The 26,549-nt window shown below is 41.3% G+C and overlaps 2 protein-coding genes across 4 annotated transcripts in view; one reads left to right on the top strand and one right to left on the bottom strand.

The window, feature by feature from the left end:
- Window positions 1–26,549, top strand: part of LOC134296528 (uncharacterized) — a 334,978-nt gene that overhangs the window by 237,746 nt on the left and 70,683 nt on the right. The gene's annotated exons all lie outside the window — the stretch shown is intronic.
- Window positions 1–26,549, bottom strand: part of cdk16 (cyclin dependent kinase 16) — a 64,922-nt gene that overhangs the window by 4,488 nt on the left and 33,885 nt on the right. The window contains exons 2-17 of one of the 3 annotated variants that reach the window (XM_016991093.2): window positions 26,185–26,324; window positions 19,561–19,701; window positions 16,564–16,697; window positions 15,450–15,575; window positions 15,225–15,281; window positions 13,005–13,119; window positions 11,592–11,686; window positions 9,616–9,678; window positions 6,108–6,231; window positions 5,892–6,012; window positions 5,113–5,210; window positions 4,175–4,280; window positions 3,137–3,179; window positions 2,485–2,575; window positions 1,101–1,178; window positions 137–181 (exon numbers count right to left, since the gene is read on the bottom strand). In XM_016991093.2, the coding sequence (XP_016846582.1) occupies window positions 144–181; window positions 1,101–1,178; window positions 2,485–2,575; window positions 3,137–3,179; window positions 4,175–4,280; window positions 5,113–5,210; window positions 5,892–6,012; window positions 6,108–6,231; window positions 9,616–9,678; window positions 11,592–11,686; window positions 13,005–13,119; window positions 15,225–15,281; window positions 15,450–15,575; window positions 16,564–16,697; window positions 19,561–19,701; window positions 26,185–26,302 (1,548 nt within the window). In that variant the 5' untranslated portion in view covers window positions 26,303–26,324 and the 3' untranslated portion in view covers window positions 137–143. The remainder of the gene's footprint in view (window positions 1–136; window positions 182–1,100; window positions 1,179–2,484; window positions 2,576–3,136; window positions 3,180–4,174; window positions 4,281–5,112; window positions 5,211–5,891; window positions 6,013–6,107; window positions 6,232–9,615; window positions 9,679–11,591; window positions 11,687–13,004; window positions 13,120–15,224; window positions 15,282–15,449; window positions 15,576–16,563; window positions 16,698–19,560; window positions 19,702–26,184; window positions 26,325–26,549) is intronic. The other 2 variants (XM_008103555.3, XM_062971676.1) reach the window with 2 other exon arrangements.

Below are 26,549 nucleotides of genomic sequence, written 5' to 3'. Positions count from 1 at the left end.
CAGGGCAGGCAGAATATCAAAAAGGACTACAACCATGTGCTGATGAGAAAGGGGAGGGAGGATGCTAGCTCATCATGCTGAGAACGGGAGGGGGTGCTGATGGAAGGGTGGGTGCAGAGGGGCACAGATACCTGACCTGGTGGCTAAAATTCAGTATCCACTACCCGGAAAGCGGCGCTGCCTGTGGGAGAGGAGAGACCATTCACTGCGCAGCCGCAGAGCATAACTACAGGGAGAACTGGGCAGCTGAATGGGCAGGAGGGACAAGAACAGATCCCAATGACAGAAATATTTGAGAGGATACAACAGCCAAGGGAGTTGGCACTTTCAGGGTGGGATGTGTGGCAGGACTTGCTGACTAAAACAGTAAAGAGCAAGAGTGTTTTGTTCATAAAATTCCAATAAACTGATAAAACCCATATGGATTGTGTGATTTTTAATTGATGTTTTAATGTTTATGTTTTTAACTGGTTAGGATTTTAATGCATTTGTTTATTTATCAATATGTATATGTATATGCAGCATCAAATTGTTGCCTATATAAAGCTATCCTGAGTCCCCTTCAGGGTGAGAAAGACAGGGTACAAGAGTGGTAAATAAATAGGGAAGGGGAGGAATTGAGTCTTCCAGATGTTTTTAGATTGCTAATTCCACCAGCCCTACCATGCACAGCCAAGGCAGAGGAATGTTGGGAGCTGCAAGTCCAGCAACCTCTGGAGGGTCACACTGGAATAACACTATGTAACACAATTTTTGTTCCTGGGTTATAAATGTCATTTCCTAATTGGTTCTATCATAAAAACCAGAAACAGGTTTTTTTTCAAATGTTGTTACATAGTGTAATCCTCTGAGAGGTTCTCCTGGACAAGCTCATTGAAAGGAATGGGAGCCGCGAGGCCCTATTCCAAGATGTCTCTCTTTTCGGCTCTGCCACCCATGGCTGCCTCCTACAAGGGCCATCCCTAACTTCAGTAGCTTCCACATAAGGCAGCAGCGGATGGTGGGGAAGGCTGGGAAAAGGGCTGGTGCAGACGGAACTTAATTCCCAGTGGTCAAGGCTGATGGAAAGGAGCTCCCACTAATAGGCATTGGTTTCTCACCAGATTCAGGAAGGGAGGCCGATCTCAGCCCTGTCTCTTTCTGTAACTGAATCTCCTTTAGTGCAAATATTGACGTTGCTGCAAGAAGAAGAAGAAGAAAAAACAATTGAAACAAAGCCCTCTGTAATCCCTCTAGCTAGCATGAACTGTAAGAGTTGGAATTCTATCTGAAATCAATTTGTGGAGGGAAAGCTCTGAGAATGTTCAGTGTTCCTAAACCTAGAAATTTAAAGTTATCTGGGTCTTAATTCCTATTTCTTAAACCACCCTGCCAGTGATGGCTGGGCTAGGATTTAGGAGGCTGTTTGAACACCCATCCAAACTGATTTTTCAAATTTTGCACTTTCGGTTATATGTGATATTTTTATTCCATCTTAAGCCTGAACACTGAATTTCATATCAAGATTTGATATTCAAATTAAGTAAAGATGAGAAAGGGTTTTGGCTCATTAGTTCACTTTGGTTAATTAATCACCTGGCTTTAGCTATTTAATTTACTTACTGATTTAATCAAGGATAGATATTTGCGCATTACCTAAATCTTGATTAACTGTTTCTTTTAAAATCACATGGGAAATGTAATGTACAAATCAAAGCTCACTGTCATTTATTATTAGAACAAAATAATATCTTCATGCTTATGAAGGGTGTTTTTCGTGTCAGGAGCGACTTGAGAAACTGCAAGTCACTTCTGGTGTGAGAGAATTGGCCATCTGCAAGGACATTGCCCAGGGGACACTTGGACGTTCGATGTTTTACAATCCTTGTGGGAGGCTTCTCTCATGTTCCCGTATGGAGAGCTGGAGCTGACAGAGGGAGCTCATCCGCTCTCCCCTGATTCGAACTGCTGACCTGATTGCCAGCAGTCCTGCCGGCACAAGGGTTTCACCCAGTGTGCCACAGGGGGCTCCGCTTATGGAGGTGACAACTTCATACAGAATGTCGACAAATAACTCATCTTTTCAGGAAATAAATTTCTCAACAACAATGAAGGAGTCAACAGCTTAATTTACGGGAAAATAGATACATGTCAAGTCTTGAATATGTTATTTCTTTAACCGATCAAAACTGGTTTAAAAAATAAACAGTCTTGCCTGAACTTTTAATCCTAGCACTTAAACCCTTCCTTGAACAATTCATTGCATCAAACTTCATCTAAGTAATCGGCCAATTCATTGACCACAAGGATCATCCAGTCCAACCCCCTGCCAATTAAATCTTGCAGATTTACAATGGATCCTCTGGCCCTGCAAATAAACAATTCTTTATCATACACACTCAGAATCTACACCACACCCCTGTCTCTTAAATATATATTCCCATTTCTCCATCCCAATACTCCTCAGCAGTGGCCTCCCTTCCTGCTGGTTCACCCTGTACTTACTGTCCGGGAGTTTGAGGACTCGCTCTCCAAGACTGTGGAAGAACTGGTGCCGCATGGCTTCATCTGCAGAAATCCGCTTCCTCCCTTCAAACTGCATTTGAGGAAAGAAAAAAACACAGACAGAGAAAGATGTCAGGGTTTGAATCAAGACTACAAATATACTCGCCGTCCTGTCTGCTCCCACAAGGAAAGCCTTTTCCGCCATGTAACACAGTTGGATAGTTTAACTGGAGGACTATAACACCCAAAATGCACAGCTATGCTGGCTAGGGGATTCTGAGAGGTGTAGTTCGAAAAGAGTCATGGTTCCAGAACCTCATCTCAAACTGAGACCAATGTGTCTCAAAACAGAAGGGCACTCTTAACACAGGCTTCCAGGAGAAGTGTTTCATCTCTTCTTTTTCTTTTTGGATGGAAAAAGGATAATCTGGGAATCTGGAGCTATTGCAAATGCCACTTAGGGGAAGCCCAGGATCTCATTTTGCCAACCCCTGCTCTAAAACATCATCCCTGTTGATGTTCATCTTGACATGGAAAGCCCCAATGTTTCCCTAGACTAGGAAGGAAACAGAGATAGAGGGAAGGTGACAGGGCAGGGAGGAAAGAGGACTCTAAGCCCTTAAGCTCCATCCATACAAACAAGATTTCTCACCTGCAGCAGCTTCCCTAGGAGGTCCACCCCGTCGTTGTCCAACCTGCAAAAGATTCAGGTGGGAGAAAGAAATGAAGGTCAAACACACAACTTTCTGAAGAAAACAGAAGACCTGTCCCTAGAGCTATTGCTGTCTTGAGAACACTTTGAAGATGTCATACTTTCTCATCATGGGTTGGCAACTCAATGTTAACCAGGGGAAGATCTGGACCCAAGCCAGAGGGCCAGCAACATTTTACACTCTACTCTTCGGTGTTAAGAAACAGGCCAAGGCTCTTTTCATCTGATTTGCCTCCCAAGGACAGATGTCTCATCTCAGGCAGATGTCTCATCTCAGGCATCTTGAGTGCCTCCTTTTCATGCCCTCCTAGATGGAAGGAAGTCAGTCTAAGGAGGCACAGGATGCAAGAACTCTGAAAAAAGCCTATGTCAAGGTTAAATACTACTTTTGGTGGCTCTCTTTGGTCAAGCGAGGATAACAGAAGAAGTGCATAAGACGACTGTCCCCGATCAAGAGGTAGGTGGAAAACACCTAAAAGGTCTTGACTGGTTTCCTAGGGCAGAAGGGACTTGATCCTATCTTAAAGCTGCCCTCAAAAACATGCAACAAATACTGGTCTGTATGATTCTCAGAAGCGAGAACACAGATTAAAAGATAAATAATCTATAACTGCACATGCCTGGATACATGCCTGGATACTTGCCTACCTGTCTTTCTTTCATTTCTAGTCTTTAAAATTACAAAATGCTTGAATCCAGGTTGGGGGAGCAATGCAAATTGCCATACAGTGGTGAAGGTGGCTAAGGGGCCCATGAGGCATAGCTCCTCTGCAGTTTGAGAGTTCAAGGCTTGCTGCATTCTCTTGACAATCATACTTGCCTATGATGATGAATATTTCTCATTTCTTTTTTTCTCCACAAAATTAAAAGCAGAAAATGTAAAAATAAAAAGGCACAGCAGGCTCTCCTTTCCTCTGTTCAAGTGTGATAATTTGGATAGAGATCACCATGGTCCATTAAAACTATGCCAATGCTTACCTAGGGGCATGGTTAATCAGGGCCTCAGGACGGTATTTGGGATAATTATAGGCTCGGAATTCTTCATTGGACAAGATTCCAGGCCACGTCTCTTCGTTGGGAGTCCCTGAAAATGGAAGAGAAACCAGGATCAGAAAAGCTGCAAACATGGAACCCAGCAAGACAACAACTGTGGAGCAGAACACAACCTACAAATAAAATGGGGCTGGAAGGAGTGAAAGAGCAACCCTAACTCATACCTATTGTAGGGTTGTCTTGGGAATATTTCTTTAGATGGGATTGCTTTCCTCAGTAAGGATTCTAACTCTAATGTCCCAGCATCCCACTCCAACATTGGAACCATTACACCACACTGGCTCTCTAAGGAATATTACAGCAGTATGACTATCACATTACCTAGCAGCAGACATTCTTCAAAGCACAAAGGAGAAGGAAGAGATGGGAAGCAGGGCCATTCAATCAGCTTTGCTGAAACAGCCTCTCTTTTTGGTATCTTTCTCCCTGAACAACTGACTTCACAGCTATCAATACAAGTAGTCTGTTAACTTTAATATCAGGTACATGATTTGTTGTGTTACTCCTCCCTCCTCTCTCCTTTTTTGTTTTGTGCTGTATATCTCAAATGGGGGCAGGAAATCTCTTGGATGAACACCGTGCTGATTACAATCACATACCCTATTTTAATTGAAAAGGGAATTACATTTTCAACAAAATATTGCAACAATATTCAAAATCATTTTGTTTTAAAATAAATAAATAGATACATGTTTAATTTCATTTAGTCTTCTCTTCTAATAATGGGCTGACCTATTGATGAAGTGGGACAAAGCCAGTTACAACATTCATTATGACTTTATAATGCAGGCTGCTCTCTGACTCTCCCACTTCTGCACTGATTTTTCATGCAAGGATGCCTTGGATTTTTGTCCAGATTGTACCTAATATCCGAAAAATGAAGTGCAGTTGCTCCTCAACTGTGGAGCCTGGGAAGAGCGGTCGTCCTGTGGACATCTCATAGAAGATACAGCCCACACCCCTATAAAGCAAGAGAAAATGACCAAAAGAAAGAGAGACAGAGAAAGGGAAAGAAGAAGGGGGAGAGAGAATGAGATACAGAAACAGAGAAGAACAGGAGTCATTGGCAGCCAAAATTTACAGCAAACAACCACTATTTGTTGTGCTCAATATAGCCATTACTTATTTTACTTGACTTCTATTCTGTTACTTTGACTCAAACCCTCTTCGTGACATACTCTAATACCTTTTCTATCTTAAAAGTAATTTAAAAATATGGTCCCAGAGTCTGTCGAAACATATCTGAAACTCAGAGGAACACCACAAATGAAATCCACTACACATATTAATGAAATCTGCATGTATTTAGCTACTGTAAAACATTTATAATAATAACAACAACAACAAATTTATTGTTTTGGTTTTTTTTTAATAGGTGAGGAATAACCGAGATTCCCAGTAACTAGTGAATGGAGATCCAGCACCCTTTGTTTCATCCAAGACAATCAGAAGCGGAATTATGCAAATATACAAAAATATGCTTAGACTGTATCATTTGGGAGGGATCAAAGAACCATATGGTTGAAAGAGACCACAAAGGCCATTCCATCCGAAACCATGTTGCCCTGCATGAACAAACAGCTGGCTATGCAGCCTCTACTTAAATGCCTTTAGAGAAGTCAGTCATTGACAGACTCCTTACCACATGTCAATCTGCGTAGAGTACTCAGTGGAGCCCAGCAGGATATCAGGCGGCCGATACCACAGTGTTACTACCTCATTGGAGTAAGTTTTGGTGGGAATGGATTTTGCCCGGGCCAATCCTGGAAGAATTAAAACAAGGAAACAAAAATAATAGATAATATATTTGCTAGCCAAAGCCACAAAGCAAGAGAGGACACAGCTGACTTGGACTCACCAAAATCTGCTAGTTTGAGCTCCCCTCTCTCATTAATGAGCAAGTTCTGGGGCTTGAGGTCTCGATGCAGCACCTTCTGGCGGTGGCAGTAGGCCAGGCCACGCAGAAGCTGGAACAGGAACAACTGGAAGAGGAAACAGCACCATCCAAGTGAGCTCTCCCCCTTGTGTACATATTCAGATTCCACATGACCCAACAATCCATCTGTAATATTCTCATCAACTAGGAGAACAGGCAGGATCCAGACTCAGTCATATTTAGAGCAGATCTATTGAAATCAATGGAGAAATTATCCAAAGTCTCAGTGATTCCAGAGAGTCTTAAGCTTGCCCAAGATTGGACACAGCCAATACAAAAAAACAAATGTACTCATGAAAATGTAGCCAGTTTGTTAACTTGCTCAAATGATGAGAGTTTCTTTTGATAACACCACCTTCTTTTCCTAACACAGTTTGAAATACATTTGATTATATGGCCTCTTTAACCAGAATAGCATCAAAGAACAACCTAAAGATAACACTATGGAACACGATTTTTGTTCCTGGGTTCTAAATGTCATTTCCTAATTTGTTCTGTCATAAAAACAAGGAAAACATTTATCAAACTGCAAAAACTTTGTTTTTGCAAGACATCCTGCAGCACATTTTGCTATAGTTTTTCAATGAATATCTCATAGACTCTCAACCAATTCTGGAATATAACACCAACTTTCAAAATAAGTACCACACAATTAAACAGGAATAACACTTTCAACCAGGAACAGATTTTTTTCCAAATTTTGTTATAGTTTTAGCTATACAAGCAATTTTATGAAACCCTTGCACGGGATATAATATTTGATCATAATACTGGAGATCTGAGGGAATATTCTGATCTAAGTTACGTCCAAATGTGGTCCTAAAATCTGCCACAGGATACACATAATTATTTTTCCAGGTTTGAATGAATCTATACAACATTCGATTTGATCTTAAGTGCATCCACACATGAATTTTCAGTTGCCAAACATAGGACCCTCAGAGAATGAATGTCCTCAATGAACCATGAAAAGCGAACGAAAGAAATGTAAGCAAACTCAAGAATAATCAGTGTCTATGCAGTAGAGATATCGTAGGGGGAATGAGCATTTGGAGTATATTCTTGAAGCTATAAGATTGCTGAGATGCCAGATGAATTGTGGCAGACAGGGAAGTCAATTTTCAATAAAACAGGACTGCACTTCATGTGTATGCGCATGTATGTACACACACACGTACACACTTTATTTTATTGCTTTACATTTTCCTTTATTTAAAAAAACATACACCATCGTTATCTGGAAAAGGGGCCAGAAATAAACAGGGAGGAAAGGGAAACTGGAAATTATTTGTACAGGTATAACATTGACAAGTTCTCGACATCATGTCAACAGAAATGGTGACAGGTCTTGTCCTACCCTCAGAATTATGCAGTATGTGTATTTACACTTGAGACTTGAATATTGCACTCCAATCAGTGATCACTCTAAAATGAGCATTAAAGGTGTCACAAATTTGCTTTTCTCCCCCTTCCTTTAGCTACCTTTTATACTAAAACAGAATAAAAATGTTACATTTTTGGGGGAAGAAACACAGCAAAATGGTATCCAGCTCTAGAGTAGAATCTCATGCTGGTCCTAAGCTTGTGATAGTAATTTTGGTGTATGTACATTTAAGTCAAATGAGCTCTAAAGCAGTTCCAGAGACCTAAACAGAGCCATTGCAAGGAGAAGATGGGGTGATGGCGACAGGGGACAGGGAAAAGGCAGAACTACTTAATGCCTTCTTTGCCTCGGTCTTCTCAGAAAAAGAAAGCCATCTTCAACCTCAGCAACACGGAATGGACGAAGGATTGGGGGAAATCCAACCCCAAATAGGGAAACAAGTTGTCCAGGAACACTTGGGCTCTCTAAACGAATTCAAGTCCCCAGGGCCAGATCAGCTACACCCAAGAGTACTGAAGGAACTAGCGGAAGTTATTTCAGAACCACTGGCAATTATCTTCGAGAGTTCTTGGAGAACGGGAGAAGTCCCAGCAGATTGGAGGAGGGCGAATGTGGTCCCTATCTTCAAGAAGGGAAAAAAGAACGACCCAAACAATTACCGTCCGGTCAGCCTCACATCAATACCAGGCAAAATTCTGGAAAAGATCATTAAGGAAGTGGTCTGCGAACACTTAGAAACAAATGCGGTCATTGCTAATAGTCAACACGGATTTACCAAAAACAAGTCATGCCAGACTAATCTGATCTCTTTTTTCGATAGAGTTACGAGTTGGGTCGATACAGGGAATGCTGTGGATGTAGCGTACCTGGATTTCAGTAAGGCCTTCGACAAAGTCCCCCACGACCTTCTGGCAAACAAACTAGTAAAATGTGGGCTAGACAAAACTACGGTTAGGTGGATCTGTAATTGGCTAAGCGAACGAACCCAAAGGGTGCTCACCAATGCGTCGTCTTCATCATGGAAAGAAGTGACAAGTGGAGTGCCGCAGGGCTCCGTCCTGGGCCCAGTTCTGTTCAACATCTTTATTAATGACTTAGACGAAGGGTTAGAAGGCACGATCATCAAGTTTGCAGACGACACAAAACTGGGAGGGATAGCTAACACTCCAGAAGACAGGAGCAGAATTCAAAATGATCTTGACAGACTAGAGAGATGGGCCAAAACTAACAAAATGAAGTTCAACAGGGACAAATGCAAGATACTTCACTTCGGCAGAAAAAATGGAAATCAAAGATACAGAATGGGGGACGCCTGGCTTGACAGCAGTGTGTGCGAAAAAGACCTTGGAGTCCTCGTGGACAACAAGTTAAACATGAGCCAACAATGTGATGCGGCTGCTAAAAAAGCCAATGGGATTCTGGCCTGCATCAATAGGGGAATAGCGTCTAGATCCAGGGAAGTTATGCTCCCCCTCTATTCTGCCTTGGTCAGACCACACCTGGAATACTGTGTCCAATTTTGGGCACCACAGTTGAAGGGAGATGTTGACAAGCTGGAAAGCGTCCAGAGGAGGGCGACTAAAATGATTAAGGGTCTGGAGAACAAGCCCTATGAGGAGCGGCTTAAAGAGCTGGGCATGTTTAGCCTGCAGAAGAGAAGGCTGAGAGGAGACATGATAGCCATGTACAAATATGTGAAGGGAAGTCATAGGGAGGAGGGAGCAAGCTTGTTTTCTGCTGCCCTGCAGACTAGGACACGGAACAATGGCTTCAAACTACAGGAAAGGAGATTCCACCTGAACATCAGGAAGAACTTCCTCACTGTGAGAGCTGTTCGACAGTGGAACTCTCTCCCCGGGGCCGTGGTGGAGGCTCCTTCCTTGGAGGCTTTTAAGCAGAGGCTGGATGGCCATCTGTCGGGGGTGCTTTGAATGTGATTTCCTGCTTCTTAGCAGGGGGTTGGACTAGATGGCCCATGTGGTCTCTTCCAACTCTACTATTCTATGATTCTATGATTCTATGAGATGGATTGGAGTCAACACATACCTTCACATTGTGCATATTTATTACATTGCCACAGTCATCTAGATACTGTTTCAGGTCTTTATCCTGTGGGAAAACAGAGACACAAGATTGACATTTTTAAGGGTACGTTTAGTAGGCCAGCTTGGTTTACTGCTACAGGATGAAGTCTATGATCACATGCATTTAGAGATGCAAACAGCTCCCACAAAAATCAGTGAGTCTTGATTCTGATGCACTGAACCATATTATTCATGATTAAGGCAAAGGGAAGAACTTCTCCCCAGGAGGCATAAGAGTCCCAGTGGAAGACTGACCACAACAAAGGATGGACACACCATTCTGAGGCATGCAGCTAACTAGTATAGTGACTGGGGTATTAAATACACAGTTTCAGGCATGGGCAAACTTTGGCCCTCCAGGTGATTTGGACTTCAACTTCCACAATTCCTAACAGCCTACTGGGTGTTAGGAATTATGGGAGTTGAAGTTCAAAACACCTAGAGAGCCAAAGTTTGCCCATGCCTAGTCTATATCCTTCTCCTGCAGCTTACTCAGGTTGAGGAGTCTGGACTGAGGTGAAAACCATTGGGACAGGGGAGAGGCTCCCCTATCTCTCCTGATGCTACAGCAGTCACAACTAACAAGAGAAGGGTTCAATGGAATCCTATGACGAATCCAGTCTGAGTAGGTGGAGTCCCTGTATCAGGGAGGAAAGTTTCATTTGTACAATGTGTCCTCAGTTGTATTGGGCTTATCTAAATTCTGTTGCAGAATCACAAGGGATTTTGGAGGGCAAACTAGGTTCCTTGCACATGGCAGATCACCTCTGACTCAAAGATCCTACTCCCGGAAAGAGCTTCCTCTTGCTTCAAGGTCACTAGATGGCCATAGGTCAAGAATAGGCAACATGCAGAGATCGGAGAAGCCATATCAACACTCCTCAAACCCACCAGTTCCTTCCAAATTTGCTGTTGCATTTCTTCCCTTTAAAACTGACTTGCATGTAATGTTTCATTTTGACCACTACACCACCACCTCTTGTGCAGTCCAAACAAAGCCTCTCTGATGAACTAGAAAAGATTTCATGCCATTTTAGTTTTATTTTTGGCAGAAAAAGTGCATTTTTCATGGGATTATTTTTTGGGAAGGTTTTGGGGAGTGAGGAAGCCAGTCAAAGGGTCAACCACCAGGTTTCCTGGCAATTTCCAGAGCATTTTAGGTAGTTTAGGGAGGAAACTATAACCCACCAAATCAATTAAGGTGGACTCAAAAAAGACTTCAGGAATTGCAAAAATAAAAACAAAAAGGGACCCAGGGGCTACATCTGGCCTGTAAGCTGATCTTTCTTCACTCCTGCTTTAAAACATGGTGCACGTTCCCAATATACATGGTTTTACAAGTGAAATACTACTGCTAGGAGAAATGTGGGCCTCGTTTTAAAGGGGAGATGGGAGATGCTTACATTGCAATTGCAGGTTCAGCAGCAGCAATGACCCAGAGAGTGCAAAAGCATACTCAGCCAGAATGGCAACATCAACCCACCTTTACTGTTAGGCATTTGAAGCCACTTTGCCTTCCCAAAAGAAGATTATAGCACTAGTCTACTTTACAGAGTAGTGAACAAGAAGGAGGTGGTGTATGTGAAATACTGAGCATTATTGGAAATTTTAAATGTATGTTTCATCTACTGTGACATTGTCTTTTTCAGAAAACTAAACTTTTGAGAATCAGGACAAGAATCTTCCTATCTTGCTAACGAAATGTCTTTTTGACAATGATACGGAGAAATCACAAAAAACAATTAATTCCCTGTCATAAAACTACAGTCTTCTTGTCCCCTTCAGAGAGAGCTTTTGATCATTTGTCATTTAAACATCTTCTTTGTTCAAACCAACTTGGCACAATGATTTGTTTCTTCGCCTAGTGCTCACTTTATTTCTCCTTTTTTCCAGCTTACAAACAAAAACAAATCCCAATTTAAAGCTGTGTTTACTCACTAAATACTCGAAGACAAGTGTGAGGGATTTCTCTGTATGGATGATATCATGCAGGGTCACAATGTTGGCATGTTTCAAGTCTTTTAGAAGTGAAACTGGAGGGAAGAAAGAGGGAGAGATAAAAAGGGAAGTGAGACCAGAAACACCTCTACTGTCTACTGATTTCCAAACTCTTATGATTTGAGAGAATGGCTCACACATGGCACAAAATGAAGAAAACGGAACCTTGCAGTGAGTTCAGTACATACATTGGAATGAAGGCTGTCTGTTGGATTTCTGTATGGCTCTGTGATCTGGTTTCCTGTGTAATTCTATAGCAGAATGTTGGAAATTGACTTATACTGTATATACAGGCTGAGCATCCCTTATTTGGAATTCAAAAATCCTCAAAAATCAAAAATTGTCAAGAAGGGTGGCTGAGATTGTGATGGTTTGTTTTCTGATGGCTCAATATACACAAACCTTTTTCATGCCCCAAATTATTAGAAATACTGTGTATAAAATTATCTTCTGGTTATATGTATAAAGGTGTATATGAAACATGAATAAATGTTGTGTTCAGACTTAGGTCTCATTTCCAGGATATTTCATTATGTATATGCCAAAGTATTCCAAAATCAGAAGAAGAAAAATCGAAAGTACAGAACAGTTCTGGTGCCAAACATTTCGGATAAGGGATAAACAAACTGTGTATAAAAGTGGGCACCACAACAAATATTGTTCTGTGTCCCCAGTGGGTACCATGCACATTAACCGTATTTCTTAGCCAACTTCCAAGTTTTTCCAAGATTGGTTGTAATTTTTTTAGAAGATCAGTTCAAGTACATTATTTCAAATACTTCAACAAGCTAATTAAAATTAAACACAATTGCTAATCTGACAGCTTCAGTTATTATGCAACTATGGTGATTCAAAGCTGGAGAAAAATGTTTCAAAAGCCCTCATTAAAAGAAACCCTTAAATTTGAGCACTTCGACAAGCTAGTTACAATTAAAAACAATTTCTAATGCCTGACAGCTTCAACTCTGATGCAACTACTTTGATTCAGGAGCCCCTGATGGCGCAGTGGCTTAAAGCCTTGTGACTTGAAGGTTGGGTTGCTGACCAGAAGGCTGCCAGGTTCAAATCCAACCCGGGGAGAGCGCAGACGAGCTCCCTCTATCAGCTCCAGCTCCATGCGGGGACATGAGAGAAGCCTCCCACAAGGATGGTAAAAAACATCAAAACATCCAGGCGTCCCCTGGGCAGCGTCCTTGCAGACGGCCAATTCTCTCACACCAGAAGCGACTTGCAATTTCTCAAGTCGCTCCTGACACGAAAAAAAACCTTTGATTCAAAGCCACTGAGAAATGAAGATTGTATCAAAAGCCCACTTTAAAAGGGAGCATGGAAGGAACTAGACTTTTAACCTACCTTCCCGGATTGCTGTGCAAGGGGCGCCTTCTTCATGCTCAAGACGGATTTCCTTCAAGGCCACCAGGTTGTCGGTGAGCTTGCTCTTTCCCTTGTAGACAGTGGCATACGTTCCCTGAAGCAGAAGAAACACTGCTGAGGATACTCAGTCAACGCCTAACCTCTTTTCAGTTTGCCCACTCTCCAACATAATAACCCTCTCAGTTTCAAGCTTTACCTTATCTTCAGAACTACTCTCCTGCCACCACAAAATACATATCACACATCTACAGATGCTCATAAATGGCATGTAAAACTAAAAATTCAAAATTCCTAGGTCTAAATCTGATGAAAGCAGTGAGCCTACTTTTAGGTTTTTCTTCAGGTGAGGGATTAGATAACAGCATACGCCTTGATAGAAAACTGATGTAAGGTAGAGGCTTAAATCCTTCTCTCCTAATTACCTACCTTGGCATATAGAGGAAATACACAATATGGGGAAGAATTCAGTCATGTGATCCCACTTGCAGGCTAGGGTAGTACAGCCCAGACAGAGGTTTTCCCACTACTGTCAAAACAACTATTTTGCCACAGTCTGTCTCCAGACATCTATCTCTCATCTACCTTTTGTTGTTGTGTGCCTTCAAGTAATTTCTGACTTACCATAACCCTAAAGAGAACCTATCATAAGTTCTGTTGGCAAGATTTGCTCCAACCTGGTAGCCAATGTAATTCCTTTCAAACTTGTGTTATATGCTTTTTATAAGCTCTAACAGCCAGTAATCTAGCCGCATCATTTTGTTCTTACTGCAGCTTCCAAGTCATCTTCAGGGTAACCCTTCAGGAAAAGAATTTATTGCAGTGATCCAATCAGGAGATTACTGCAAGTTGGTAGTAGGGGAGAATGCCGGCAAAATCATTAACAGCTATAAGGAGATTCCAGATAGAAAAAAAGGATAGCTGTGATTGAATCAGAGCCAGTGTGGGATGACTAGGGTTGGGTGGGGTCATTCCCAAGGCCAGGTAAGAAACAATGAATAGGACACAGTTGTAAAATATTTCCAACATCAGGCTGCCTTGAGTAGCGCTGCATGAATTATCTAATCTGTGGTGAAGCAGAATTATTTTTCTCTTGACCTGACAATCCTGAATAGAGTGAATACAACCCCTTTTCCTCATTGATATCAAAGAACCCCAAGATGTGTTATCAATAAACTCATTTTGCAGATGTGGGATTGCAACTGTGATACTAGTCAACATGGAGCTTGGGATTTTAGATCAAGTCCTGGAGAATGTAAGATGGTTCATGTGAACTGATGGCTTTCAAATTAACATACCAAGGTGGAAGTAGTAGAAAAAATGAAGGCATCCTAAGACCATTTTGGAATAGCAACCAAGAAAACCGAAATCCAAGATTCGCTCCACTCGAGTGTTAACAAATTCACTATTATTTATTTAATTAATTAATTTCTATACTGCTCTTCTCCCCTAGGGGGACCCAGAGCGGTCTTACATAATGGGAGAATTAAATGCCACATATAATACAACATGTAGAAAAACCAAACATAAAACACAAATAAAAGCCGGTATCCAAATCAAATTAAAACAATTAAAACCATGTGACCATTACAAAGGAGAAGTTTCAAGCCAAAGTTAGAGCCAGTCTGTGAACCATATTGCTTAAATATCAAAAGCTGGGGTTCTTTTTGGCATAAACAGGCAAGGAGATGTAACACTAGTCAAGTCCTAGTTTGATGTACTACCTATAATGCTGGGTCAGCACTAAGGAGAACCAGGTCCAAAACCTTAGGATCTTTGGAGAGAGCCATTAACACTCAGCCAAACCTAACTCAGTGTTTCTGTCAGAAAGATCAGAAGGGAAAACCATGTAAACACCAATTAGCTCTTCTGAAGAAAGGGAGAATAACAATGACCATCTTAAATAAGCTCTCAAAATAAGTATCAAAACAAAGATTTCTCAGCCAAGATAGTTACTACTAGTTCCTCTTAGATTGAGGTCCTACATAATGCCTCAATTCCTGCCTAAGGTGTAGTAACTGGATTAGGACCGATTCAAATTTCCACTCAGCCATAAAATTCACTAGGTGCCCTTGGCCCAAACCCAGGTCTCTCAGCCTGAATCACAGGGGATTGTTGAAGAAAATAAGTGACTTTACTGCCTTGAGTTCAGAGTGGGATAGAAACAAAGTGAACGGATAAATAGATAGTGACAGCACGTACCTCTCCCAGCTTGTCCAGCTTCACGTACGTCTCCAACTTCCCAAAACCGATCTCTGACTACAAAAGAAAGCACACAACATGAGCGGCTGTTCTTTTCTGGCTGTGGGCACTCTAAAAGACCAGCAGGAGTAGTGGCAAATTGGAATCCATATATTGTTCTGGGCATTGCTCCAATGAGGACACAACAGCCTTGTATCAAGTAGGGAGGTAGAGGTTCTCACTTACCAAAGAGACCCTCCGTAACCGTCTGCTCAAAGGCTTGTCAAAGAGAGGGCTGTTGAGAGTTAACTTCTCCAGGTAGCCTTCAGGCAAACGGATGTCAGCTGGGAGTGACAAGCGCTTGTTTATGTCCTAGATTGAGCAGGGAGAAGTCAGGTCAGCCTTGTTACTAAGATCCCCCAAGCGACAAGCATGCAAACATTTTTGCTTACTCATGAGAAGAGACCCACTCATGAGCAAAAATTAGTTGAAGAAAAAATATGTGTAGGCTGATGATGGAGAAAGAGAGAATGCTGAGTTTTTTCCACTGGGCCACTGTGCTTTTGTACTAGCCCCTTCCTCTGTGGACAGTAAGAATCCCAAGTGGGCTGTCAAAAGAACTATGCCCTGTTTTCTCCAGCCTGATCATTCCCCTTGGAAATTGAGACTGGACATGGTAAAATACAAGATCAAAGCTGTAGTACAGCTATTGCTAATGAATCTACAATTACTCTATTTCCATTGATGACACACTGACCAGAGGCTGAGCAGTGCCCAATGCTTTCTGACAGCTTTTTAAGAGCCAAAGTTGATTCTACAGCATCTCTTTCCAAAGAGGATTCATCAGGATTGCCTTAAAATTCCTCAAGATATCTGGCAGGAATACCATGACTGCGGTGAGTTTCATTCACAAGGTTCCCAGGCAATCCTCTGCGCATGAAACTGGAAACACGACACAAATTACTGAGTATTTTAGAGATCTAATTATTTTTTTTAAGTAAGTTGGTCCAGATTTTCTTAGACCCGAGACTTGAAATTGCTTTCATGGGCGACAGAGGAGTTGTGTGAACTTTCCAATTTCTAAGCATTCCCTTTCATCGCTCTGTCTACAAAGAACTTCTTATTGTACAAAAAAGTAGAAGTCCCTTTCACTCTACACAATTAAAACACTATCCTGTGAAATCCTGAGATTTCTAGTTCCACGTAGTAAGGTCAAATTCCTCTGACGGCCACCTGGATTCTTTAGGGTTGAGCCAGGGCAGTTAATAAGGGAATTAAGGTGCTGTAATTGTGGATTGTGAGAGGGAGCCAAGAATCCCCATCAACATGAACTGGCCGCCAGAACCTCCAAGGTCCGCACCTCAGTGGAGATCTTGCGTGTTGGGTTGTTGCGCATACGCACTCGGACTGGAGACTGCACCTCATCCGATGATGTCCCCGATGCCTGATCGCTCTCACCATCTGAACCCATCTTGAGGTCTTCTTGGACGATTTCTGTGCCAAGGGAAGGCAGAGACAAAGAAAAAACAGGCAATGAGAATTAGCAGCCTCCTTCCTCCCAACCAGTTTCCTCTAACAGCTGTGAAACTGGTCTTTAGGGAGCAATAAACCCTTTCTTTCACATGGAACCACTTTGTAAGTACTAGATATTCAGCAGCTGTTAGTCTGAATATTCTCTACTTTTTCTTCACAACAACTCTATCTGCCTCAAGCCTATTCCATCAGTTTTGTTGCGTGTAGACTCAGAATAAAGCCTTTTCTGCACATGGAAAGGCAGAGCACTGTGTCACAGAGTAGAGCAGAAGGGTGTCACAAAAAAACTCCATGCTAGAAAATCCCTGTAAACGGAAAATCAGTGCAAGTGACAATGTTTTTTGTTTGTTTGTTTGTGTCAGGAGCGACTTGAGAAATTGCAAGTCACTTCTGGTGTGAGAGAATTGACCATCTGCAAGGACGTTGCCCAGGGGATGCCCAGATGTTTAGACGTTTTTACCATCCTTGTAAGAGACTTCTCTCATGTCCCCGCAAGGAGCTGGAGCTGATAGAAGGAGCTCATCCACACTTTCCCCGGGTTGGATTCAAAGTGGCAACCTTCAGGTCAGCAACCCAACCTTCAAGTCAGCAGTCCTGACGGCACAAGGGTTTAACCCACTGCGCCACAGATGGCAATGTTGATAAACTAGTTTCCATCTGGAGGGACTTTTTCCACAGTAGAGTGTTCACAAGTTCTGGGTTGCTGTGAGTTTTTCGGGCTGCATGACCATTTTCCAGCTGCATTCTCTCCTGATGTTTCGCCTGCATCTGTGGCTATAAAGTACGAAAAATTCACAGCAACCCAGTGATTCCAGCCATGAAAGCCTTCAACAACACATTCACAAGTTCCTTCCTACCCCTGTATTTTGCAGCTGTAGAGTCAACTTGACCACTTGACCTTGTGGCACTACAATGTAGTCACTTTGAACAAGGTGTTCCAAGTGATCCCTCTCTTGCACATTACCCCACTCTTCACCCCCATCAAGCCTATAAAATATCACCCACTGCCAATTGTTCTTGTTGTGCGAATTCATATCATTTCCAACTTACAGCAACCCTATGGTAAATCTATCATGGAATTTTCTTGGCAAGAATATAGTCAGAGTGTTTGTCTTTGCCTTCTTCTAAGGCTGAGATCATATGACTTGCCCAAGGTCTCCCAGTGGGTGTCCATGACTAAGCTAGGGTTCAAAGTCTGGTTTCCAGAGTCCAAATAATGTGTTACTATTGCTACTACTATGTTTTAAAAACATATCAAATATGAAAATCCCACAAAATTACACTTCAAAAACAATGTTTAGTAATGACTCCCCAATAACAATTAAAAAGTACGTAATTCCACCCTTCACAATAATCTTTGTACTTTTATAAAGTGCTATTCCCAGTCTTCACAGTAATGTTTAAAATGTAGTAACACTTATATCATCATTATAACCCCCTCCTCTAAGGGGACAAAAGCATTTCAGATAAAAATTACATGGAACACATTCTTTTTGAGCTTTTTGTCAGGCTTTTATTCCCCTCACTCTCACTATTAGCTGAGCTAATTGATGCAGATGGGAATTTCAGTCTAACAGCATCTGGAAGTCCATCATTTGCCCATCTCAGGCACTGACTCTTGTTTATTCTCTGGGATTTGGAACATCTTGAAAAGCATCAGGGACTTGAAAAACTGTGTCCAAATAAACTATTTCAATGTCTTTTTTAATGATATATTGATTTTATGGCTGTGTCACTTGAAAGAATCCAGAAGGACAAGAAAACAGGTATTGTACAGCATTTGACTTTTCGTTCCATTTGCCTCAGTGCTGTCAACACTGACTGGCAACAGATAACCAAAGTCTGGGAAAAGAGCACTGACCAAAATTACCAAGAACTGGCCCTGGGACCTTCTGTGTGCCAACATGTTTTGCTTGATTTCATGTTATGTTGAAAGTACAATTCTTACAATCCTCAGCAAACTATATCAGTGGTTCCCAACCTGTGGTCCGTGGACCACCAGTGATCCGTAAGAACTAAAATATGGTCCGCAGTCTCACCGTTACTACTACAGATAATAACACTACAAAAAATACTTTTTTTCTTAGTGTTTTTGTTTTTAGGCCCATTTCTGGGGTTATTTGGGTGCTGATTCAGAAAATTGTATTGGATAGAACACATCAGCTCTAGATTATTAAATATGGTTTTCTGTTGGCAAGCAGATTGCGACTACTGGATGGCATATGTTCTGTAGCAGAAAATAGAGTTGATGACCAAACCAAAGCGAATCTAAAGTTGAACAAAACTGATTCGTAACTCTTTTGGTACTAATGTTGGAGAGTGGTCCCTAGTCAAAGTGGTACCTAGTCAAGTGGTCTCTGAGCAAAAAAAGGTTGGGAACCACTGAACTATACTGAATAGAGATTTTTATCAGACACAATTTCAAAAAGGAACTTTTTCTCTACAAGAAAAAGAAATACAACTAAACCAGTTCAGAAGTGCAGCTAGCACAAAAGGAAGATGCAGGGCTTCATATTCATGTCAGTAGAGAGGTTATTCCTGAAGCAAAGCTGAAGACTAGGGATGTTCAGCATCCTTACCAAGACCCAGCATCAGGCCAAAGTCCTCCCAGAGCCAAGGAAGGGAATTCAGGACTCAGAGCTGCCTAGACTTTTCACCCAAGAGATTGCCCAGCTCTGCTGCTGCCTCATTTTGCAAAGGGAGGCCAAGGGAGCCAACAGAGTTGGGACTCTCTCTTGGTGGGCTTGTTGGGATGGGCAGAACCGGTCTACCCACCATGGAGAGCTCTTTGAAGGCAGCACACAGTGAGAGGCGCAATAATCACCTAGTCGGGCGGTGCGGTTCAGGTGAGCGCTCAGGCTGCGGGTGACGGCCAGGCGGGGCCTGCGGAAGGAGCCTGCGTAGTGATGCAGGAAGGCGTGAACGCTGCGGGAGGTGCTAGGACGCACACTCTTCACTGTGGGGCCTGAGCGGGAGGAAGGGGAGGGGAGCCCATGGATGGACAAATGGACACACAGGCAGGGAGAGCGAGGTGGAAGAAATGTCACACACGGATGTGGAAGGGGTGCATGATATATGAGGAGGACCAAAAGAAGCAAAAAGGGCAGAAGGGGGTGTAACAAGAGGAGAGACACCAGTCAGATGCAGCAGCAGCAGCAGCAGGAGAGGAGGAGAGCGATGTAGTGGGGTCATGCAAAATAAAACAAAAAGCAAGCATGGAGACCCAGAGACCCAGGATAAAAATATATCCCCATTGCCCATGTTTGAGGAATCAAGGAAGAAAGGGAAATATAAGCCGAGGGGTATATCCAGGGAAGAGGAATGGAAATTAGAAGCATGCTCCAAAGGAGGGGGAGCACAAGAACCCACACATATCAATGGATGGGGAAGCCACACATCGCGGGTAGGAAAGGCAGAGAGAAGACGGAGCAAAAAGCACACCCAGCAAGAAACCGGAGGTACAAGGAAAGGAGCCATCATGCAAGCCAAGGGAAATCACAGAGCCACAGAGCAAGGAAGTTGGAAATAAAGCAGATACACAAAAAGAAAAGAATAGGGAGGGGAAAAAAGAGAAATATGAAGGAAAGAAAAAACCAAAGAAAAATCAAACAGAATGGAAATCAAACTTAAAAGTGAACCCTTGGTAGAGTGGTGTGGAGTGGGTATAAGGAGGAAGGAGGACTTACCTGAGAGGATTAGCCTTCTCTCTACCATTGCAGTTAATTGAAAACACCCCCACCTGATAAATTACAATGAACCCAAAGCAACCATCTAATCTGATTCCTTATAGCAAAGGATTTGATGTAAGTACATCAAGGTCCTTACCACACTGAAAGGGACAAAGTGTGACTTCTGGTGAAGTCTCTAGGTCATTGATCAAATTCCTTAAAATCGTATTCTTAAAAACAAAATGTGTACCCTCGCTGTTGCATAAGCAAGGTCAGCTGAATACACCTATACAAGACATATTTTGGTCAAAATGGCATGTTGAAACTATACCACTTATTTTCCCGACTTTGTAGACAACTCTTCCTTTTCCTTTACAAGCCCATCCCTCGTCTGTATCTGTCCTATGATTTTATGTGTTGGTGATTATCTTACCTTGCCAAGGGGCACTTACGCCTAACAAGCTGGCAAGAAGATTTGGGGAACTCTACTGATGGGTCCTGTTCTTCTTTCCCCTCTAGAATGGAATGATTTTACAACAAGGACCAGCATTTGCCTTGGCAGACAATGTCTGCATCCAAATTTGTTAGATGCCACACGAGGAAGGCTAAGGTATTTATTTTCTTGTTTGTAAACAAATACGTTTGAGCATGTTAGAATTTCATACTGGCCTTTGGAAACAAAAGTCTGACAACAGATTGCTGACATTTCCATCGGAGGAGAGGGGAGCAGCTGTGGCAGGCACCAGTTTGGAGACAAGTTTTAACTGGTGTCTTTATCCCTGGATAAGGGGGGAGTGTGTGCGTAAGAGTGTCTGTAAACCCCACTAAATCCAAGGGGATATTGCAGTAATCTGGGAATGCAGTGGGGGAAAACTGCAGAACAAAGCCATCAGCTCTTTGCGCTGCATGTGAAACCTAATGGGTCATTAAGCTATATCCACATTTTCTTGTTATTAAGCAACGTTTAGGCTAGGGAGTGACATCAGAAAGCCTTTTAAAATAAGACAAAAAAGAAAACATGGAAAGTGATATAAAGATATAGATCACTGCTTTCTGAACTGTGTGTCGTGGTACATCTCTGTGTCGGCTGCAGTGTTGGTATGTCACGCAACTGTAATACAAAACTTCTGAGTCTATGTGAAATAAGCAATAAATCATATTTTTTTAAAAATATAAATGAAAGATGTTCAGGAGATATGTTGTGCCCCCATGTATTTTGTTATTACAATTATGTATGTGTCCATATCTTTTATAAAGGGTTGGTTCAACCTCCAGTTTGCTAATAAACCTGAATTACTGTGTTGCAAACTGATGCATGTCTAAAAAGTAGTGAGTCACAACATGAAATGTTTGGAAAGCTCTAATATAGATGATAAAAAAGAGAAACTGTTTTAAATCAGAATATTGGTTGCTTTTGTACACATTTTGCAATTAAAGTTGGAGTCAAAAAGTTCAAAAACTAAAACAAGACTAATCTATTATGAGAAAGTGAGATCTGCTTTGACTGAACTGAAATAACAGAAGCTTAATACTTGATTTTTTTCAAAGGTAATTTTTACCGGGGAGCCCAATCTGAGGCAGTGCCACAAAATAATGAGCTCTGTATATGTCAGGACTTTGTTAAACGTTAGAAAATGCAGTGGCCTCATGAAGAAAAGAAAGCAGCAACTTGGCTATGGATTTGGGAAGAAGAAAAATCACTGAAAAGCTATTTTAAGAAAATAGATAAGCTTTTACTTAAACAGATGATATGACTGTAGACAGAGATTTTAAGAAAGTCAGGGAAGAAGCAGACAAATCAAGTGGATCTCCAATAAGAGTCTGTGTTTTCCCATCAGATTCTGTAAGGAACCTTAAAAAAATACTTGAGATGTGCAATAATGGGGCTCTGGCAAGAAGCCAAAGGTTGGATTTAAATAGGGAAAATTGAGGAAACAGGATTAGATTCTTCTGGCTTAAGATATCAATAGAAGGTCTATTGTTTGATAACGTCTTAATCTTAAGGAAACGGTAATTCAATAATTCTATTTTATAGAAAGGCGATTGATTGCTCATTGTATTAGAGCAGCCTTGTAAGCTTTTTTATAAGTCTACATAGTATTAACTGCTCTTATATTTTTCTACTTTCCCTCTTTTATATTTTGTTTCTTTATTTTCTAATATTTTTCTCTTTCTTTTCATTGATAACATTGTATTTTACATGTTTTTAAAATTAGTACAAATAATATTTATATATATTCATATATATACATATATATATATATATATATATATATATATACACACACACACACACACACACACACACACACACACACACACACAGACACACATATACATGCATACAGGCAGTCCCTGAGTTACAAACATCTAACTTACAAACAACTCATAGTTAAGAACGGGGGTGAGACAAGAAGAAGTGAGAGAAATCTAACCCTCAGAAGGGAAATTCATGGGAAAAGGTGTCTCCACTGAAGCTTTCTTGCCAATCCTTGTTTCCACAACAAGCCCGTTTTTTCAAAATCCAATCTTTACAAGGACAGAAAGTGAGGTGAAATCTTCTGAAGAGGGGCACAGACAGCAAAACCAACACCACAGGGATGTTAACTCTTCCCTATGCTATCCAAAACACACACTCTCTCCCTCTCTTACACACACACACACACACACACACACACATGTATCGGGTGGAGTTACATTTTTAAAATGTACCTAGTCTGACTTACATACAAATTCAACTTCAGAAGCTTGTTTATAACTAGGGGACTGCCTGTGTGTGTATAGGTATACGTGAAATAAAGGTCTGATTAGACTGGACACCTAACAAGAAAAGCACAGAATGGTAGAAAACATCACCAGAAGGTAGCCAGCCATTCCGATGGACCTTTGCCAAATTCTAGATCAAGTGCCTGTGGGTTGCTGAGAGATTTGCAAAGAATTCCAGACAAGGTAGATCTTGCCTTGATCCTGCCACGCTCATTGTGTGTTCTTACAAAAGAGTGCAGACTCAGCATTGCTGAACACAGCTTAGTTACACCTGTATCAAAAGCAGGGATGGGGAAATCATTCAATTTGGCTTCCTCTTGCATTCAGATTCAAAGTGCTGGTTATAACCTTTAAAGTCCAACGTGGTAGACATGTATCTCCTCGTATGAGTCTGCCTGAGATTTAAGATATTTGGAAAAAGGCTTTTTGTGGCCCCAAAACCATCACGGGCACATTTGGTGACAACACAGGCGAGGAATTTCTCAGTTGCTGCTCCCAGACAGTGTTTGGCCTTCCTCTCCTTTCCTTTTACTAGCAGGTGAAGAACTTTTTATTCAAGGTTTCCTTTGGCTTATCAGTTGTGTTTTTTAAATGGGGTTACTCTTTCACCTTTTTCCAGTATGTCTTATATTTACATTATTTTAATATTTTGCTTTTAACAAACAGTAGCTTAATTGTTCTTTTTAGCTTCTGATTGATTTTTTTTTTAAAAATGCATCCTGCTTTTTGAATACAGTAGAGTCTCACTTATCCAACATAAATGGGCCAGCAGAACGTTGGATAAGTGAATATGTTGGATAATAATAAGGAATTAAGGAAAAGCCTATTAAACATCAAATTATGTTATGATTTTACAAATTAGGCACCAAAACATCATGTTTTACAACAAAATTGACAGAAAAAGCAGTTCAATACACAGCAATGTTATGTAGTAATTACTGTAGTTACGAATTTACCACCAAAACATCACAATGTATTAAAAAGATTGACTACAAAAACATTGATTACTAAAAAGCAGACTGCGTTGGATAATCCAGAACATTGGATAAGCAAATGTTGGATAAGTGAGACTCTACTGTACTTGTTACTCACCTTGGACTAAATAAATAATTTTCAAGTTATTTCTATCCTGAATGTGCAGTTTGTGAATTTGGGCAAATTCAACTGACCTGGCATGGAGAGGACCAAGTTTTACATGCCTGCCACTTAGATGTTAAAGATGAAAAGGCTTTCAAGCAAAAAAGAAGCAGCAATAGAATTCAAAGTTACAAACAGATGAGAACAAAGAGATGCAAATCTAGACATTCAAAAGTTAAACAATGAAAGTCCTGGTCTGGGTGAATCAATCTGTCAATTTTGGTTTTTCCCACATAAAGGATTTTTTAAAAATAAATAGTGCAAGTTTTTTCTCTCCTGTATAGGGAGCAATCTGCAAATCTTAATAAATGTTTCTAAAAGACAAAACTGTTACAAAAACCTTTTTCATGAGACCCAGACTTAGAAATATGCATATGAGAATATTAAAACACCTATTTAGGCTATGGAGAATTTGGTTGTTAGAGAAAGGAAAGGAAAAAGAAAAGGAAAGAAAGATCTGGTTATTTTTCTCTATCTGGAGTAGAACTGCAGTACATGGAAGTAGTCTAGATTGTGTATTCAGAGTTTGGAAATACATAGTGGACTAGATTTCCCCAAATCTTCCATCCAGCACCGTAACAGAAACAATTTTCCTAGATAGTTTTCTTATTATTTTCATTCTGTTTTGCTGCTGTTGTGTTTTTTACAACTAAGGATATCTAAGTGAATTTAGGTGTGCTGCTAGTTGCTTCCCTCTCTGAACCTTTCTACAAAGTGGTAGATTTTTTTTTCGTGTCAGGAGTGACTTGAGAAATTGCAAGTTGCTTCTGGTGTGAGAGAATTGGCTGTCTGCAAGGATGTTACCCAGAGATGCCCAAATGTTTGATGTTTTACCATCCTTGTGGGAGGCTTCTCTCATGTTCCCACATGGGGAGCTGGAGCTGATAGAGAGAGCTCACCTATTCTCCCAAGATTTGAATCGGTGACCTGTCGGTCAGCAGTCCTGCTGGCACAAGGGTTTAACCCATTGTGCCATTGGGGGCTAAAGTGGTGGATAACACATAGAACAAACTGAGTAATGTAGGTTACCATCATTTATTTTCAATTTTTTCATTTCAGCTTTAGAACCTTGTATTCATGTTTAAGAACCAAAGCTAATCTAGAAATGCAGTAAGAACACAATAAACTTATACAGATAGAGCAATGATGTAGACACCTGCGAAGAGGTACTGCTAACTAGGTAAAGCCAAGGTGTCTTATCACCGTATCATAGAAATCGTCCTCAACAAACTGCCAATTTATTTTCATGCACACATAGTTTCTCTCTCCAAGCGTAAGGCCAAGAAAAGTGCTCTTCTTAAAAAAAGCAAACAAATAGTTGTTTGACAGGATTGGAAATTAAGTTGTAGGACTACAACTCGCATTATCAACAACAAATACCGCATACTTTGGCCTAAGTTTTCAAAGCACTCTATCAAATTCTGCATCAGATGCCACACTCAATAATACCGTCCTGACCATGGAAAAATTGGAGTTTTGCGTGGATTGGTATGTACAAGAGTCAAGGCCTTCTCAACAACAACCCTTTCCTTCCGACTGTAATAATGTAACTGTTTCTGTAAGTATACAACCAAACATCAAAGGCCTTTCTGTGCAAAGCTGCTTTCGGTTGGATTTGGCTCATCTCCTTCGAGCAACTTTGCAAAGTATTCTTTCTGCCCACGACTATGGATGTTGCCTCTGGTACAGATCTTAGAAAACTGACTTTTTGGGGCCAAGCGTGGTTGGGTGAGTCAGCTTTCTGGAAAAGCCGTTTCCCCAAGCTCTAAGACGGTTATTTAATTGCTCTCTAGCCTTCATGCTGCTTGGCGAGAGGACAACTTTAAAACTGTAAATGGATGGTACACTCTTCGCAGTTGAATAATGGGAGAGCTCACCATTATCGCTGCTGTTGTTCTCCTCTATATTGATGGGTTCGTTGAGGTTCTTCTCCACCGTCCGGCTCCCCCTCAGCGTCATAGACAGCTGCCTCTTGATCTTCTTCATCCGATCCATGGTGGAGGAATGGCTGGAGTCACTGCCAGGGTGAAAAAGAGGAAGGTTACTCAGCATATTAAACACACTGGAGTTTTTCACTCGATATGGCTCAAAACAGAAGTGACAAAATTTGCCGGATGTTCTTATTTAGATTGAAGCTCTGCTTTTCAAACCATAAAGTGATCCATGAAACTGTAATATTGTATATATGTATATGTGGGACCAAGCCTTTGCACTGTAACGCAGTGCAATAAGTGAAGATAGA

Source organism: Anolis carolinensis, chromosome 2 (assembly GCF_035594765.1).
Source record: "Anolis carolinensis isolate JA03-04 chromosome 2, rAnoCar3.1.pri, whole genome shotgun sequence".
Taxonomy (NCBI): domain Eukaryota; kingdom Metazoa; phylum Chordata; class Lepidosauria; order Squamata; family Dactyloidae; genus Anolis; species Anolis carolinensis.
The sequence above is the reverse complement of the archived record's forward strand: the minus strand, read 5'-3'. Positions and strand labels throughout refer to the sequence as shown.